A 16,404-nucleotide genomic window follows, 5' to 3' on the forward strand; every position below is an offset into this window, starting at 1 on the left:
CAGGCCTGACTTCTGCCCTTCACGCTGGCCCTGCTCAGCCCCCCACCCCCAGCCAGGGCCCTGGGTGCCAGCCGTTTATGGCCCTGTCACCTGAGCCCAGACCCGGCTGGTAGTTGTGTGGCTATTTTTAAGCCCGGCTCCTTGGCCTGCACCCCACCCCCACAGCTCGGCTCCTACTGGCCACCTGCCCCTGCCTGGCCCTCCCAGAATGCTGACTGGCAGTTGCTGGGGGTGAGGGCTGGGGCCGGGCAGATATAAAACTGGGGTGTGAGGGAGGCGGCTGTCCCCGTCTGGAGCCTCAGTCCCCCTGCCAGCATGGCCACCCACCGCGTGGTCATGGTCCGCCACGGCGAGAGCTCCTGGAACCAGGAGAACCGTTTCTGTGGGTGGTTTGACGCTGAGCTGAGTGAGAAGGGGGCTGAGGAGGCCAAGAGGGGGGCCCTTGCCATCAAGGAGGCTGAGTTGGAGTTTGACATCTGCTACACATCGGTGCTGAAGCGGGCCATCCACACCCTCTGGACCATCCTGGACGGCACAGACCAGATGTGGCTGCCTGTGGTGCGCACCTGGCGCCTCAATGAGCGGCACTACGGTGGCCTCACGGGCCTCAACAAGGCCGAGACGGCCGCCGAGCATGGCGAGGAGCAGGTGAAGATCTGGAGGCGTTCCTTCGACATCCCGCCACCCCCCATGGCCGAGAAGCACCCCTACTACTCCGCCATCAGCAAGGTGGGCCGCTGGGAGGGCCCTGGGGAGCCACAGGGTCAGGAGCCCAGGGGGAACAGGGGGCCTGGTGTCCAGCCAGGGAGTGGCAGTGTTCCTGCACCCCCAGGACCGACGTTATGCGGGGCTGAAGCCGGGGGAGCTGCCCACCTGTGAGAGCCTCAAGGACACCATTGCCCGGGCCCTGCCCTTCTGGAATGAGGAGATCACCCCCCAGATCAAGACCGGAAAGAGGGTGCTCATCGCGGCCCACGGCAACAGCCTGCGGGGCATAGTCAAGCACCTGGAAGGTGAGTCCACCCTCGGGGACCAGTGGGGTGCTGCTGCCCAGCCTCTCCTCTACACAGCCCCCACAGCATAGGAAGGCAGCTTAGCAGATGTTGAGCAAGGCCCAGGACTGAGTGGGTCAAGACCATTTAAGAAACAGATCTGTGGGCCAGGGATTTAGCTCAGTGGTTTTGCCGCCTGCTGCGTAAGCTCAATGACCTGAGTTTGATCCTCGGTTACCAAAAAACCCCCACCAAATCTGTAACTTGTTGGTTTCCATGGGGTGCGCTGCAGGAGATGGGGCCTGGCTGCTGGGGAGCTGAGTGGAGGGGGTGGAAGGTGGTGTCCAGCCCAAGGACACCAGAAGGGCCAGGCCTGGGCCCTGGCTCCAAGTCCTGGAGCTTGTGGGGCTCCTCCCTGGACTGTCCGCCTCTGAGTGTGGGGTTCATCCTGAGCAGGGCCCTGCCCTCACAGGCCAGAGGTATGGAGCAGCAGAAGACTCCAGGTTTAAAGTGGGGCTCCCACCAAAGAGTAAGGAGGGCTGATAAATGGGCTCAGGGCCAAGAGGCACGAGGAACCCTGAGTGTTCTTCACTGGGACTCATACAGGGCTGTCTAGATGAGCCCGAGTGACCTTCAGCCTGCTAGGACTACGAGGAGGGAAGTGAGGTGCCCCAGACCTGGCCTAGGGGACTGGCAGGGAAACACTGGCCACCTGGCTGGGGACCCCGGGGTGCAAGCGACACCTCACCTTCTCTTCTGGGGGAAGAGGCCCAATGGCAGGTGTGACTTCAGAGCGAGTGGGGTGTCCCTGCTGCTCCTCTCCAGGGAGCATTCCCAAGGCCTCCGGCTCAGGGAGGGTGGGGTGGTGCCAGTAGCAAAGGTTGAGCTGCTATTCCGAGCGGGGGCTGCCGGGGCAGGCAGGTCAAGTTTCCACCACTCTCCTGCTCTGAACTTGAAACGGAATGGCTCATATCCCTCTCAGCCTGGCCACTTCACATGGGGCTGAGACCCAGGCAGCACCAGCACAGGTCACAGCTACTGCTGATGGTGAGGTCTGGTCCTGGCCCGGGCTGTTTGTTTCTGCGGCCCTGCTCTCAGGACTGGGTAGGCACCACGAGGGCACATCCCTTTGGCCCCCAAAGCCATGGCATCCGCTGCATGGCTAAGGGTGCTCCCTGGGTACAGGGATGTCAGACCAGGCCATCATGGAGCTGAACCTGCCCACGGGGATCCCCATCGTGTACGAGCTGGACCAGGCGCTGAAGCCCACCAAGCCCATGCGGTTCCTGGGAGACAAGGAGACAGTGCGGAAGGCCATGGAGGCTGTGGCTGCCCAGGGCAAGGCCAAATGAGGGTGGTGCAGGCAATAAAACATCTCTGCACATGTCTCAAGTCCCTCATGGCCAGGCATGCCAGGGTCATGGCCTGCCCAGCCTTCGCCATGAACTAGGGACTCCAGCTACCCCACACCCACATCACTATGGCAGTAGCGTGACCAGCCCTAACCCACAGCCAGACGCTGCTTCCTTCAGAGAATGCCCCACCCTGTGGGGACAGGTGAGCCTGCAACAGCCTCGACTCACAGGGCCTTCGGTCCTCGGGAGAAGCCTGAGGGGTGGCAGGATGGGGAAGGCTGGGTTTGGGACTGCCGGGGATCCACCTGCACCACCCGCTGGGCTGCACAAGGTGAGGAGACTGTGACTTCAGTCACACCCTAAGGTCCATGCCTCTTCTCGTGGCTCACCAGCCACAGAGGTGAAGGTACCTGCTTGCACACACCCTGGAACACACCCCCAGGGACACGATGGATGTAGCCCCCAGGTGGGTTTGTTCCCACCTGGCTGTCCAGGTGACAGCAGGGCAGGGCTGACCCGGGGCCTGGGGACCACACTGCAATTCTTAGATTTGTTTGTCAGACACTTGGATGGGCTGGGGCAGAAAACGGGAGGCTGAAGGCATGGGCCATCGTGTTCCTTTCCCTGAATCCAACAGCAGCTGAGAGGCGCACACGGGCCAGCAGACGTGGAGTGAGCCACACGGAAGGACACGCTGTGTCTTTCTGATTTTTCACACACCCAGAGAAGCCTGGTCTTTCCACTCCACTTCCCATGGCCCAGACACAGGTACAGAGAAATGGAGTGAGGCAGAGTGTGCTCAGCAAGGCTACCTCCCTGCTCGCCGAAGTCACAGTCCACTCAGACTTTGGTCACACATCCTGCTAAAGGCAGTCCACTAAGTTCACTGTTCCCAAGGGTCATTCTAACAGCTGTAACCACCACCCCTCAGAGGCCAGAGGGAAAGAAAAAAGGCAAATATGAAGGCGGCCTCCAGATGCCCCTGCTCAAGAGTCCCTCAGCTCAGTGGCAGTCACTGTCCCTGGGCAGGGGTGACCCGGGAATGGCCACGGATGGGGCTGGCTCGGTCTCCCCAGAGCCTAGAGCCAGGCTGGTGGGGGCCTGGGAGGCTGCAGGAAGCTTGTCTGGGGATCACAGAGTTATTGCTGCTTCCAGGTGACAGAGGCTGAGCCACCCAGGCAGAGGGCGTCCTGAGGCCTCGTCCTCCTCAGGTCCCATCCTGAAGATGTCAAATGTTAGCTCTGGGGCCTCCTTTCCCCGGAACCAGGAAGCCTCAGTGGACGGGGACAGGGACCAGCTCCCCTCACTCAATGAGCTCCACGTAGTTGGCGGGGAACATGCCGAAGTGGCCGTCAGGGCCGAAGCCACGCCACCAGCCTTCATCGATCACCTCAATTCCCGTGATGAGGTTCTCAGGGTCAAAGGAGATCTCTGTGTCGTCGGCTGCAAGGAGGGCAACCCCAGGTGCTACACCAGGGCCTGTCCTCTTGGAAACGTCCCAATGCTGACCACCCCAGCACAGCCTCCTACAGGGTCTCCTTCCTGTCCCCAAGGCCTGCCCCTGAGAGAACATCGAGCCAGTGCCCAGGCCAGGCTCTCCCGTCTGGACGGGAGAGGGAAGGACGGCAAGTGTCTGCCAGGGCCAGGCTCACCACCCCCGCAGACAGGCTTCCACCCCTCGTCTCCTCCTCCTGACCCCCAGTGCTGATGCCCTGACACCCCCAGGAGCTCTTGCGGCTTGTGGTAGGGCACTCACCTGCCTGGTAGTCATACAGTGCCCGGGCACACAGCCCCTGCCCGGTGAGCGCCTGGCCCTGCATGTAGTGGTCAACATGCTCAGAGCCAGCACCTTGCTGTTCCACCTGTCAGAGTGAGAGGAGACGTCACCACAGGCTCAGGCCTCACCCAGGTCAGGCCGGGGGACAGGAGGCTCTGTAGGACCGGGGGGTGCGCTGCTCCCACACCCACAGCACAGCCACTTCCCCAAGCCAAAAGAGGGTGCGCAAATCCCTCCATCCATGCACTGCAGCAGCCACCCAGGCACTAGTCCACATGACTCGGCACGGGCTGTTCCGATGTCCAACGAGAACGCCTAAGTGCTGCCAACCCCGAAGTGTGCCATGGAAAACCCAGGCCTATGTGGGGCCCCTTGCTGCCCCTGCCAAGGGAACCCACCAGCGGCGGCTCCTCGTAGAGGGTCTCCTGAGCTGGGGGCTCCTCATACACGGCTTCCTCTTCTGCCTGCACCAGACACGGACGGGTGCTGGGCACTGGCTCCTCACAGACATCTGCATGGAGGACACAGCACGTCTGACCCTGCCCTCCCGCTACTTCCCTCCACCGTGTCCCTCCCAGGCCCCATGGGTGACAAGCGCCTTGCCTGCCCGGGGCCTTTCAGCAGCGGGAGCTGGCTCTCTGCTGAGTGACATCTCTGGCTGGGTGAGCTGCTTCTGCAGGAAGGGGCTCCTCAGCTTGCCTGCAAAACCGAATCCACTTTGAGAGCTGGGGATTTAGCTCAGTGGCACTGCACCTGCCTCACAAGTGCAAGGTCCTGAGTTCATCCCCAGTACCAAAACAAAACAGAACAGAACAGAACCACATCCACTTTGGAAACCCGCCCGCTTCCACAAGCATTCACCATGCACACTGGCCCACAGGGACCAGGGTGGTGAGCAGCAGCGCCACCAGTGAGCTCAAGGGCCCAGGCTGGCCTCCTTGCTCACTTGTCCCTCGTCACCCTCTCACTCGTGTCACCAGCCTTGAGGGCCCTGTCCAGGACTCCAGGTTTCCCCTCGCCCCTCCTCGTGTCTGAGCCCAGGGCGGGGTCCCACCTGGCTGCATGCTGGAGACAGAGGTGGTGGACATGGCCCTCTCCTTCTGCTTGAAAATCTCCCGTGGGTGTCTGGCCTGCAGCCCGGAGGACTCCTGGGGACCACAGCGACACCGCAGTGAGCTTCTCACCTCCCCGGCACCCCCCAGAAGGCAAACCTCGAAGGCTGGGGTGAGGAGGGAGCCAAGGGGCCAACTGGGCCACGCTGGATGAGGCACCCCAGCTCTCCCGCCACTGGCACCTCTGATGTCCCATGTGCACCCCAGTCTGCTGCATGGGTCTGGGCCGAGTGCTGACCTGAGACACGATGAGAATGGGTCCCGACTCCCAAGATCCAGGCCCAAAGGCCCATGCACAGACTCACCCGGTCCTCTCTGTTCCTCGAAGCCACTTCCTGGGGCTGCTCACACGTCCTGCTGGGAAGGACCAGGGTGCAGGCAGCTGAAGCGCTTGGTCCCCCTACCTTGAGGGACTAAGCGAGCACTGGGATGCTCAGGGCAGCCCCCAGGGCAGCCTCCCACCCCAGCAGCCAGGCACAGTGGGGCTCACCTCTGGGGCCCTGCTCCACTGTGCTGCTCTTGGTAGCGCTGTTCCCGGCGGGTGGCCTCCTGCAGCTCCCGCTCCCTGCACTCCTGTTCCAGCCGCCGCTGCTCCTCCTCAGCCCGGCGCTTCTCCTCCAGCCGCCGGTTCTCCTCCTCCTTCTGCAGGGACAGCAGCCCACTCAGCATGTGCTGGCCCCTGGCCTCACAGGTATGGGATGAGGGGGACACCACAGCCTAGTGGTCACCTGCCCTGTGACTCAGCTGAGCCAGCTGCACACGGCCCGGCTGAGCAGAATGCTGTCAGGGCCCCAGCCCCAGCACTCACCTCAGCTTTGGCCCAGAAGCTATCCTTGCCAACCCTCTTGATCTCAGACATGGCATTAGTCTTCTGGTACACAGAGCCCTGTTGACACAGAGCACATGCAAGGGCCCCAGCCAGCGGGGAGGGCCAGCCCCAGGCCCGGAAGGCACAGTGCCGCCTGCCCACCACCCTCAAGGAGACGGCACTGCAAAGTCCAGGAGAGGCTAGGAAACTGCCCGGCAGGGAGCCGAATCCTGATACTGGAGGCCCCTCCAGTGGCAGCCAGACGGCATGCATGGGGGCCAGGGCAGGATAGGCCCTGTCTGCAGGTGGCTCTGAGCCAGGCTTCTACCAGGCCACTCCTCCGACAGCTCACTGGCAGGGCCACACCCACAGGAATCACCACAGGCCCTGACTGCATGTCTCACACCGTGGTTTCTGGCTGGCTGTCGGCTCTACCCAGTGCCAGAGCTGCAAGCTGGCAGGTGTCTCCCCACATTCAGAGGGCCTCTGGATTTGTGCTCTGCTCTGACAACCCCTGAAGTTATGCCATGTAGCTAATGCCAGGGGCCACCCAGGTCCTGGCTGTGCGTTCCAGGGTCACAGCCACCCTGCCCACACATGGCTGGGTCTTGACAGGGCTCCAGAACACCTGGTACAACCACCAGGTGGGGTTGGTGCCCACTGGGGCTTGGATCCCCATCTGTGGAAGCCAGGTAAGAGGGCCAGTGATGGGTGGCAGCACTCACCACTGGGGCCTGGGGGCCTGTGTCCTGGAAGCGGCCACTCTCCCTGTGGAAGTTGTAGTTGGCCCCGGAGGCCTTGGCCACCTTCTCCATGATGCACTCGGGCTCCACATCCTCCTCAGCCCGCGCGTTGATGGTCACATGGGCCCCCTGAAGAGGGAGCAGCACTCAGAAGACAGCTTTGTGAGCCCGGGGAAGACAGGCTTGGTTCCTTCTGTCCACACAGCACGGGCCCCTGCACTCAGGCTGAGGTTGGAGACCTGGGGTGCCTGTATAGCTTCTGGGAATCACACCCTGCCCTGGGCTGCAGATGCTGTGCAGGTTTTGCTGTTGTTCAGCAGCCACCAGGCAGCTGCACAAAAAGCCTCCCTTCTGTCGGTGCACATCATTTAAGGGGCCTCCTGGAAATAGGCATTTTCTACAAAAGCAAGTCACTCATTTCTTCCTGAGAAGCACACCATGACCTCATTCACTGCTCCTATGGAAGCCTGGAGGCCTTGCTGGGGCTCAGCAGTAGAGCATGTGGCTAGTACACAGGGGGCCTTGGGTTCTGTTCAGCACTGGAAAAGAAGCAAAAAACCAAAACCAAAACCAAAAACAAAAAAAACACTGACAAGAAGTACAGAAGCCTCTCTTCCAGCTACTAGATGGAAAAACTGAGGCTATCTGAAGACAGCAGCAGACCGCAGGATCAGCGTCTCCCTGCAGTAACTGAGGGAAGACAGAAAGCCACCTGAGCAGTGAACTACGAATGACTTCTGACAAAAATGCTTTTGAAATTGAATCCTAGTGCCACTGTGGGACACTTGCCATGAATACTTGCAGAGACAGACTGGACAGGAACCCACCAAAGAGATGCAGTAACCTCGGTCTTTCTCCAAGACCTGACAATGTCACTGGACTGTTTAGATGGATCACAGACAAAACAGAACCAGTCCCAGCCTTGCCCACTGGGTCAGCTCCAGCGCGGCCCTTCACCCTGCTCTGCTGAGGAGTCCTGCTCTGGACACTTCCCTGCCTCCTGTGCCCCTGCCAACCCGAGGACCAGAGGGAAGCCAGTGCTGTGGGCTCACTCCTCATCCCAGCTCATTCGTGCCATGGAACCTAGGGTATCTGATCCCTCCAGGTCCTCACCTTGAGGAAGCTGGCCATGGTGCTGACGTGATTGGCGCATGCTCCCTTCCGCACGTCATTCACGCCCTCTCCCGTCTGCAACATAAGCACACCCAGCATGAGCCAGGCCTCCTCCCAAAGCCACTTCCCCTCCCACAAGTTCCCAACGACCCAGCAGCCCGTCTCCCCCAAGAGAAACCCTCCCAAAGCAGAAGCCATGAGAAACACTCCCAAAGCAGAAGCCACTCTCCGGACCCCATCACAGATGAGATGGCCCTCCCACTTCCAAGCAGAGCAGGGACTCTCTGGGGCCACGTGGCTGCTCGTGTACACTGTGGAGTGTTTCTTCAGCCTTCCCAGCCCCCAGGGGCTTGTGCTCTGTGGGTTCCCCTGACTCTGCAGTCTGCCAGGCCCTCTGTACCCTAACCCAAGGGAATGGGGCAGTAATTTCCCATGACCTTTTTTACTCCTTTTTGAAGGAATAATTCTGGCTTGGAGGGTGAATTCTGTGTAGTAACAGCAGTTATTCTTTTGTTGTTGTTTGTGACAAGGTCTCACTATGTACTTTAGGTTGGCTTTGAACTCTACATGCATAGCCCAGCCCAGGTGAGCATCCTCCCTCAGCCTCTCAAGAGCTGGGATTCCAGGCATGAATAACCATGCCCAGCTCTAACACCAGTTATTCTTCAGGCAACAAAGAATTCACTGTCTATTCTGCTCATTTTCCAGCTCAGAGGTTTCTATTATCTACTAAGTCCCGCCAAGTTCCTGAAGTCAAGTCAAACCAGGAGCAGACAGGGACTTTCCCAGGTCACATGAGATAAGACAGGACAGGTCCACGTACCCAGTTGATGAGGACAAACTTGGGCAGGCCAGAGTTGGGGTCCTTCACCCTGCAGAAAGCGTACATCACCTTCCCGCTGTTGAGCTCCTCCACCAGCTCCTCCAGGCCACCCTCTGCAGAGTCACAGCGAGGGTCAGCAAGGCTGTGCCCCCTGGCTGCCAGGTGCCAGCCACCTTTCCACCAGGGTTTCTCACCCCACCTACTTCAGAACCACCCTGGGGCTGGGCAGTAGCAGTGGCAGAGCACTTGCCCGTGATGCTCAACACCCCACATGCCATCCTCAGTGCAGCAAAAAATGAAATCAGACTCCTGGCTCCCAGCTGGTGGGACCCAGGAATTTGCTTTGCTGACAAGTTTCAGTCACACTCGTTTAAAACCACTCCTCTAAACCCTCAAATATCTGCAAACAGAAGAGAAATGTCATTTCCACTAGACCGGCTACAGACTTGCAAATGGCTCTTCACATCAGCTGTGCTGGCACCTGGACCCCTGAAGAGCCGAGGACATGCATGTCCTCCAGGCATCAGGGCCATCCCAAGGCCTGGACCTTTTGAAGTGTCCTTCAGCTGACACCACTCTCCCTTGCCATGGGCTGTGGCCCCTGGGCCTCCCCACTTCAAGGAGCCGGGCAGGAGCGGAGCTGTGGGCTGCACAGGCCCTGGTGCTGTGCACGTGCTGCACCCAAAGCAGAGTCCAGTGTGGTGCCACCAGGACAAGAGCAGGAGACCCAGACTGCTGAGCCCTGTGGTTCCCAGGCAGCCACCATGTCAGGTGAGAGGACCATTCAATGCAATCCCTCTAGAAAGAGGCAGAGGCCGGCAGAAGAGCTTGCAGAGGAAGGGGCTTCCTATCAACAGCAACAGTAAAATCACACTTGTCTGGCCAAGCAGAGAACGTTCTAGGCACTCATGGAACAGTGAGACCAGGTCCTGCTCGGTACCAGGAGTGGGGTGGGCCAGGTGTGAGCTTCAGCCTGGAAGGAACCAGGGGAACCAGCTGGGGTGTGCAGGTCACATCCCACCATCTCAGGCTCAGCCTATCTGCCAGCTTCTGCCCAGTGGCAGAGACCCCCCTCCCAAGAACCCCCATTAGGGTCCCTCTGGCCACCTGCAGGGATACAGCCTCTCTCCAGGGAGGTCTGGGGCCCTGCATGCACTTGCAACACAGCCAGGGCAGGACACGACTGTGGGCCTTCCCCACTTGTGCCAGCTCTGAGACTGGCATCCTCCAGTTACAGCCCAAGACCCAGGCTGTCCGTGAGCCAGAGAGGGTTGGCTGCTTCCCCTTGGCCCTCTCCATGAACCTGGGAGACAGCAGCACTGCCCTGTGCCAGGCCAGGAGACCTGAAGGAGAATGTGTGTTTCTCTCACAAACACCTGAAAGTTAGAGCTTGCCAGAACCGGCCTGTGTTACCCAGGGCTCTGGCGAAGCCTGCCTGGTGCCAGTCTACATCCCCACAGGGGGCCAAGGAACCCTCAGTGGTGCTGACGTAGGGTGGGGCTGTGGGTGTCAGGCACAGAGCTGCCCACCCTCCTACAGGGAGGCGTCCCTAGTTGAGCCACATGCAGGGAACACTTGCATTCCTGAGTCCCCTCTGTCCTGCTGCTATGGCTAAATTCCAGATGAGAGGGACTGGTGACTCTCAAAACGCTCTCCCCTTCCTGCTGCTTACCCTCCTGCCTCCTGGGGCTGAGCCCACTTGGGCCATACTCACCCCCAGTGCTGGCCACACGGATGTCATTGCTGTTGCCCTCATAGGTAAAGAGAGCCCTGAAACAAAACACAAGCTGGGTCAGGGCCAGGTGGCTCTGTCAGCCATCACTGCAGTGAGGCACCAGACACACGCCCTGCTCTGCCTTGCTGGAACTTGCAGGGCAGGTTCTGGGGCAGGTTCTGGGTGGATGCTCTGCAGCTGACTACCCTGGAGCAGGCGAGCTGTGAGGGACAAAGCCAGGAGATGTGAGGCACACAGCCACTTAGAGAAAAACGTCAGCTGTGGAGTTTTGCAATGACTTTCTACACATTCCCCAAGTGAGATGCTCATCTGGCTACCAGGTGTAGGAGTTTGAAAGACAAAAGATGCCTCCATGCACCTGATCCCAAAGCACCCCTACGGAGGAGGAGGAGGAAGAGCAGGAGAAAGACACATGGGCTGCCTGTCAGCCTTCCCCCCCTCCCTTTTTTTTGGTACCGGGGATCGAACTCAGGACCTTGCGCTTGTGAAGGAGGCGGCGGAACCACTGAGCTAAATCCCTGGCCCTGGGCCCCTCTCTCTTTTTGCAGTACTAGGGATGGAACCCAGGGCCTGTCTCAAAAAACGAAAAAATGGGACAGGAATTTAGCTCAGTGGCATCGCACCTGCTTCTGGACCCATGCCACTGGGCAACGTGTACGCCTGAGAAAGACCAAAGAAATGAGACCTGGTCAGTAGGTAGAGATAGGCCACATCTTCCTCCTCTGATGCTCTCTACTGCTTTTTCTATATGCTCGGTCCATCCTTTATCTGAGCATGCATGACACGTAACAACTCATACTAGAGCCAGGAGTCAGAGATAGAGCCCACTAAATTCCTTCTAGTAGATTAAAGGTGACAAGAAAACCCAGGAGAATTTCTGGCATGTGTCCAGTAAACCTCTGAAGGAACTGAAACAAGATCAGGGAAAGGTGACTGCAGCCTGGATTCCCAGGAATGCAGGAAGGCAACCTCAGAGCAGAGGTGTGAAGGCCAGGGAGCCACCTGCATGATGTGGAAGTGTGCCCCAAGCAGAGGGAACTACAAGGGTAAGGACTCCGAGGAGGAACTAGCGTGTTTGAGGAAGAGAAAGATGGTGGCAAACAGGTGTGGCCACAGTGTGGCAAGCAGGAGGGGCAGAGGGAACAAGGTCACGCAGGGCAAGGCAGCAGTAGTGTGAGCACCCTGGGCTTTATGTAATGTGCAACAGGAAGCCACTGCAGAGTTACGGGCAGAGAAGTGAGATGGTCCAGATACTTCTCAGTGAGTGGGGACCTGCCAAACCCTCTGCTGAGGAACTACTTCAATGGCTGTGACAACGAGGCTGGAGGCCAAGGGCTGAGCAGGAATCCCGCAGAGTTGCAGGAGCCTGAGGGTGGGGAGAGGACCGCATGGCTGTCAGGCAATGAGTATGGTAGCAGAGCTCAGCAGCCAGCCCGGGTGGCAGCAGGAAGCTCTGCTAAGAAGCCCAAGGAAAGGCTAGGAACATGGGAGGCCTGCACTGTCAGCTGGCTGTGGGGCATCATCCCCAAACCAGAGACGGTTCCTGAGAAGCCTGAAGTGCCAGGGAGGTGCAGAGGAGACGAGAAAGCACCCAGACAAAGGGAGGTGGCTGATCACAGCAGCAGAGCCTTGCTGGGCAACAGGAAGAGGCCCCACAAGGACGGTGCTGGCCACAGGGTGGTCCCTCCATGGCTCTACCTCCAAGATCCCTTTTCTATTCTCCAGGGTTGGTTCCAGTAATCCATCCTACTCAGCACATTTCTCAGAACTGGAGTGCTAAAACTGTTCAATGAAAACAATTTAACCAGTGGGAAAGTGAAAGAGAATTACCATATACACACCCAAGCGTGCTGCAGAGAGCTGATTTGCCAGGGGGCTGCCCAGGGTTACCCCAGAAACCAGATCCAGGCTCCTGCTACTGCAAGCTCCAGTAGCTGCACGACAAGACCTACACCCTGCCCCACAGCCTAGAAGATGTCCTGGGCTGGAGAAGGGAAGATGAAACCTTTTCATGAACAGGTGGCCAGCATACTACTTTCATCTTCCCATGACTCAGACACAGGAAAGAGAAACCGAGGTCCTCACACTCACATTCACAGAGGACCTGGCACCCAGCCCCCTGGCCTCTTTGTCAACCTCCAGGGCAAGCTCCTGTCCCCAGCCGGGGGTCGGGACGCAGAGAAGGCCCATCCCCGAATGCAGCCCCGCCTGGAAGGCAGGGGACTATCTCCGCCTTCGGGGGACGGGGGGCTGCGGAGGTCCACTTTTCTTGGGAAGTCCCGGGCTGAAAAGACCTGGTAAGGCCGACAGGCACCAACGGGCCAAGCATTTACCCCGAGCCCCTGGCGCGCGGCGACCAGGGTGGCTCAGCACCTCGCTGGCGCGGGGCGGGCAGGAGGGGACCCCCCGCGCCACCCGCACCTCCTCCCCCTCTGCCCGCGGCCCACCAGTCCGTCGGCGATTTCTCGTCGACCACCCGCCCGTAGGCCTCCTGCAGCGCCGGCCCGTTCCGGCTCAGGTTCGCCGCCATGGTCCGCCCCGCGGTCCCTGAGCCACAGCTGCGGTAGCTTTCGGGCCGGCCTCCCGTGACGGCCGGAAGCCCCGCCCCATAGCCGGAAGCCTCGCCTCTGACGATCGGAAGCCCCGCCCCCGAAACCGGAAGCCGATGTAGAGGCGGGGCGGTCAGTGGGTCTTTAGTCCAGGTTCGGCTGGTCGGCCGGGTCGGGGTACTCACACGCTCCGTTCTAATTGTCACAGCTTTTTTGTTTGTTTGTTTGTTTTGGTACCGGAGATCGAACTCGGGTCCTTGCGCTTGCGCAGGAGGCGGCGAGACCACTGAGCTAAATCCCCGGCCCAGTCACAGTTAAAGCACTTTGAGACATCTCAGATTCACCAGTCTTCCTCCGGACCGGATCTTCCGAGCCGGTGTTGTGGACCCTCATCAGAAGTCTGATCTATGAATAAACCGTGCATACATTAATGGATACACGAATAAATAAATGAATGCTAAGTGACGGTCGAACCGATACAAACTTAACAAAGCGCTCTTGTGGTTCCTTGCTTTTTTTTCCCCCTGAACAGTTTGATTGAGGCCAGGTAGTGGATAGAAGGCAACCCACGCCCTGCGTCACCTCCAGATGGGGATGGCTGCCTACCAGGAAGGAAGGGGCCCATGTTGCCCCAATCTGGGAGCGCCAGTTCTTTCCATCCACAAATGGGGCAGCACTTTCATTTTCCCCCCTACCTGAAGAGAAAAGGGCCAAGACAGAAGGCAGCTCAACACTTCCTGGCCATTGAGAAACAACTCCATCTCCTTGTCCTCCAGTGCGCATCCTGGGATCCCAGGACCTCCAGGAGGTCTGGGGGCACGTTGCAACATTTCAGTCAACCAGAGGAGAGCCTACCCTTGGTATAGGACATCCGCAGGAACTTGTTTCAATGATAATGGAAATTAAGACAACAAATTTATAGACAAAAGCTTTGAGAGGATGAGAGAATGGGGAAAGGGCTTCCTCTTTTGGAGGAGAATAACTGAAGAGGATGCAGGTCTGAGGGAGATCAGACCGGCCGGTTAACAAAAGAATGGGTCTAGCTTTTATGGCTTCCCCGAGCCAGGCTAAAAGCTGGTAACTTTCCATTGGGTCATGAGTATGATTTTTTTTTCTCTTTTCCTTCATATTTTACAGTATTTCTTTATAATGTGAAATATGTATTAGCAGCTATATTTATTTTAATGATAAGAAAAGGGGATAAGGGGAGGATGCATTCCATACATTATTAATAAGGACAAACAGGGAGAAAGAGATGTCTCCACCTTTAGTGGATAACATCATAGATTAAGGTCTGAGAATCCATGTCTCCATGCTCCTATGTTACCCTTACTGGAAATCAGGTTGTTCAGGTCAAAGGAGCAGGTCCTGTTCTGAAATTATATCAGTGTGGTGACTAGACTCATCCATGCTGAGGGAAAGGCAGGAAAACTCAGGCTACATGGAGAGGAGGCTGAAGGGTGTCTGGTGGTGGCAAGCAGGGGTGCACATGGCTTCCTCCTGCTCCAGTATGTGAGGACCTGATTCAGCCTAGCACACTGCAAGGGCTCCATCAATAGTTTGATGCCACTTAACATAATTAGCAATTATGATGGCCAGTTGGCAGGGACAATCTTCCCTGCAGAACCAGTCCCTGGAGATGGGAATAGACTGGGCTGGGGGCAGCAGAGTGAGAGGCAGGCCCCATGAGGCAGCTCTGCTGTTGCCCACCAACATGCTGCCTGGCTGAGGTGCTTCCCTTGAGGACACCTTCAGCTGTTGCAGGCAGCTGGGGGCCATCAAGCACACCTGTCTGGAGGTTGGGGCTTTGGGTAAACCAGGAAGCAGACATATTTTTAAGGAAAACTGAGGAAGGCACTGGCTGGCCTTGCAGATTCTTGGTAGCTTTGTTGTTGTTGTTTTAAATAAAATCTGTGAACAGAGAAAAACCGGGTTGTAGAGACAATGAAACCAGAAAACTGACCTCAAGGAGTGAACAGCAAGTCCTTCCTCCTCTCAAAGGGAATGCTGCTTAGGAGGGACTATTCCTCCTTTCTGCAGGGCATTAATTAGGCTGCTGTCTAGGGTTGCTGGCAGCCACATCCTTCACTTTCCAGAGCACCAGCATTCATAGCTAGATGCAGAACTGGTCCAGCCCTTATCCAGCACTGCAAGGGAGGAAGTATGTGCCAGTCAAAGAGCCAGCCATGAGAAGGGAGGAGAGATAAGTGACTTTGAGCTAAACTCAAGACTCCTTCTCTGCCCCTTTCAGTACCATGGACAGACCCTGGACAGGAATTCTGCAGATGAGGCCTAAAGCACCTCTTACACCCAGGGAGGCTTTCTCTTGAATTGCAGACAGAAATCTAGCCATTCTTGAGCAACTGCAGTGAGGCAGTGTGGAATTCTATGGTGCTGATAGACTGCTCTGCTATGAGCTACCAGGCCTGGTGGACACTTTGTTCCGGCATTTTAATCCTTTGCCATGGATTTTGACCTTTGTCATGTTCCTGGACCTCCTGGCCCTTCCTGGAGCCTGACAAAGGATCCAAACCTCAGCTCCACTGAATAAACTCAGAAGCTTCTGAGAACGTTAATAGTTGATCCAACATAGATCAATTGTTTAAAATCACCCACCTTTCTGATCATTCTGATTCACAGAGGAAAAACATCACATTATTCCCAGCTGAATTGTGTGTGGGGGTGTGTGAGTGTTTTGTTTTTTGGGTTTTTTTGGTACCAGGGATTGAACTCGGGTCCTTGCACTTGCCAGGCAGGCAGCAGAACCACTGAGCTAAATCCCCACCATGTATGTATGGAGACAGGGTCTCAGTAATTCAGGCTGGCCTTGAACTCATGGGTATCCTCCTGCCTCAGCCTCCTCCTGAGTGCTGGGATTAGTGTGTGCCACCATGCATGGTCCAGTTGGCTTTTTAGAACTGCTGTCCAGTTGCTGATCTGGGCCATGCCTTGGAAGCATGGGGTCTACAGATGTGGGTTACCAGGGAGCCACCTACACCAAGGTTCATCCTAGAAAGATTCTACCTAAGGAGCTTGTTCTTTCGGGTGACTCAAGTCCTGGAAAGCATGAAAAGGGGGTGACTTTCCCAGTGGAGAAAATAGGATTTGCTGGGGGACAAGACAGTCTGAGGGGTCTGGGAGGTACAAAGTCTACTTTAGGCTTGCAATGAGGGATTGAAAATTTGTACTAGAGATTCCCAAGGCCTGGTTTTACTTTTTCACTACATATTTCTGGCAGAAAGGACAGGCTTGGGGGAATTTTGACTGACTTCAGAAAATCCATGGTGTTTTGTTTTTTTTTTAAGTTACAATCCATATGCTTGAAAGAGCAGCATAGAGACAGATACAGCACCAGCAGCAATCTAGGCCTGGATTTTCCCCTCTGACCAGTCTGTAA

General features: G+C 57.4%; 2 protein-coding genes across 6 annotated transcripts; one reads left to right on the forward strand and one right to left on the reverse strand.

Moving 5' to 3' along the window:
* The first annotated feature begins 260 nt into the window (after nt 1-260).
* Nucleotides 261-2,379, forward strand: Pgam2 (phosphoglycerate mutase 2). The gene is made up of 3 exons (XM_004839930.3): nt 261-729; nt 833-1,013; nt 2,178-2,379. Exons 1-3 carry the CDS (start codon nt 316-318, stop codon nt 2,342-2,344), a joined length of 762 nt encoding a protein of 253 aa, XP_004839987.1. The 5' UTR covers nt 261-315; the 3' UTR covers nt 2,345-2,379.
* Nucleotides 2,380-3,037: 658 nt separating this feature from the next.
* Nucleotides 3,038-13,072, reverse strand: Dbnl (drebrin like). Of its 5 annotated transcripts, none has more exons than XM_004839936.3 (13): nt 12,906-13,071; nt 10,438-10,493; nt 8,724-8,836; nt 7,901-7,975; nt 6,770-6,916; nt 6,045-6,122; nt 5,727-5,878; nt 5,542-5,590; nt 5,179-5,272; nt 4,728-4,823; nt 4,523-4,635; nt 4,104-4,209; nt 3,038-3,790 (listed from the first exon to the last, which is right to left on the reverse strand). In XM_004839936.3, exons 1-13 carry the CDS (start codon nt 12,986-12,988, stop codon nt 3,651-3,653), a joined length of 1,302 nt encoding a protein of 433 aa, XP_004839993.1. In that variant the 5' UTR covers nt 12,989-13,071; the 3' UTR covers nt 3,038-3,650. The 5 variants fall into 5 exon arrangements, with proteins under 5 accessions (XP_004839993.1, XP_004839992.1, XP_021109951.1 ...); XM_004839935.3 differs by having other exon boundaries at nt 5,542-5,593; XM_021254292.2 differs by lacking the exon at nt 12,906-13,071 and adding an exon at nt 8,927-9,696 and having other exon boundaries at nt 5,542-5,593; nt 10,438-10,470.
* Between the last annotated feature and the right edge of the window lie 3,332 nt (nt 13,073-16,404).

Source organism: Heterocephalus glaber, unplaced genomic scaffold (genome assembly GCF_053883595.1).
Source record: "Heterocephalus glaber isolate CG9 unplaced genomic scaffold, H.glaber_assembly_v1.0 deba00001610, whole genome shotgun sequence".
Taxonomy (NCBI): domain Eukaryota; kingdom Metazoa; phylum Chordata; class Mammalia; order Rodentia; family Bathyergidae; genus Heterocephalus; species Heterocephalus glaber.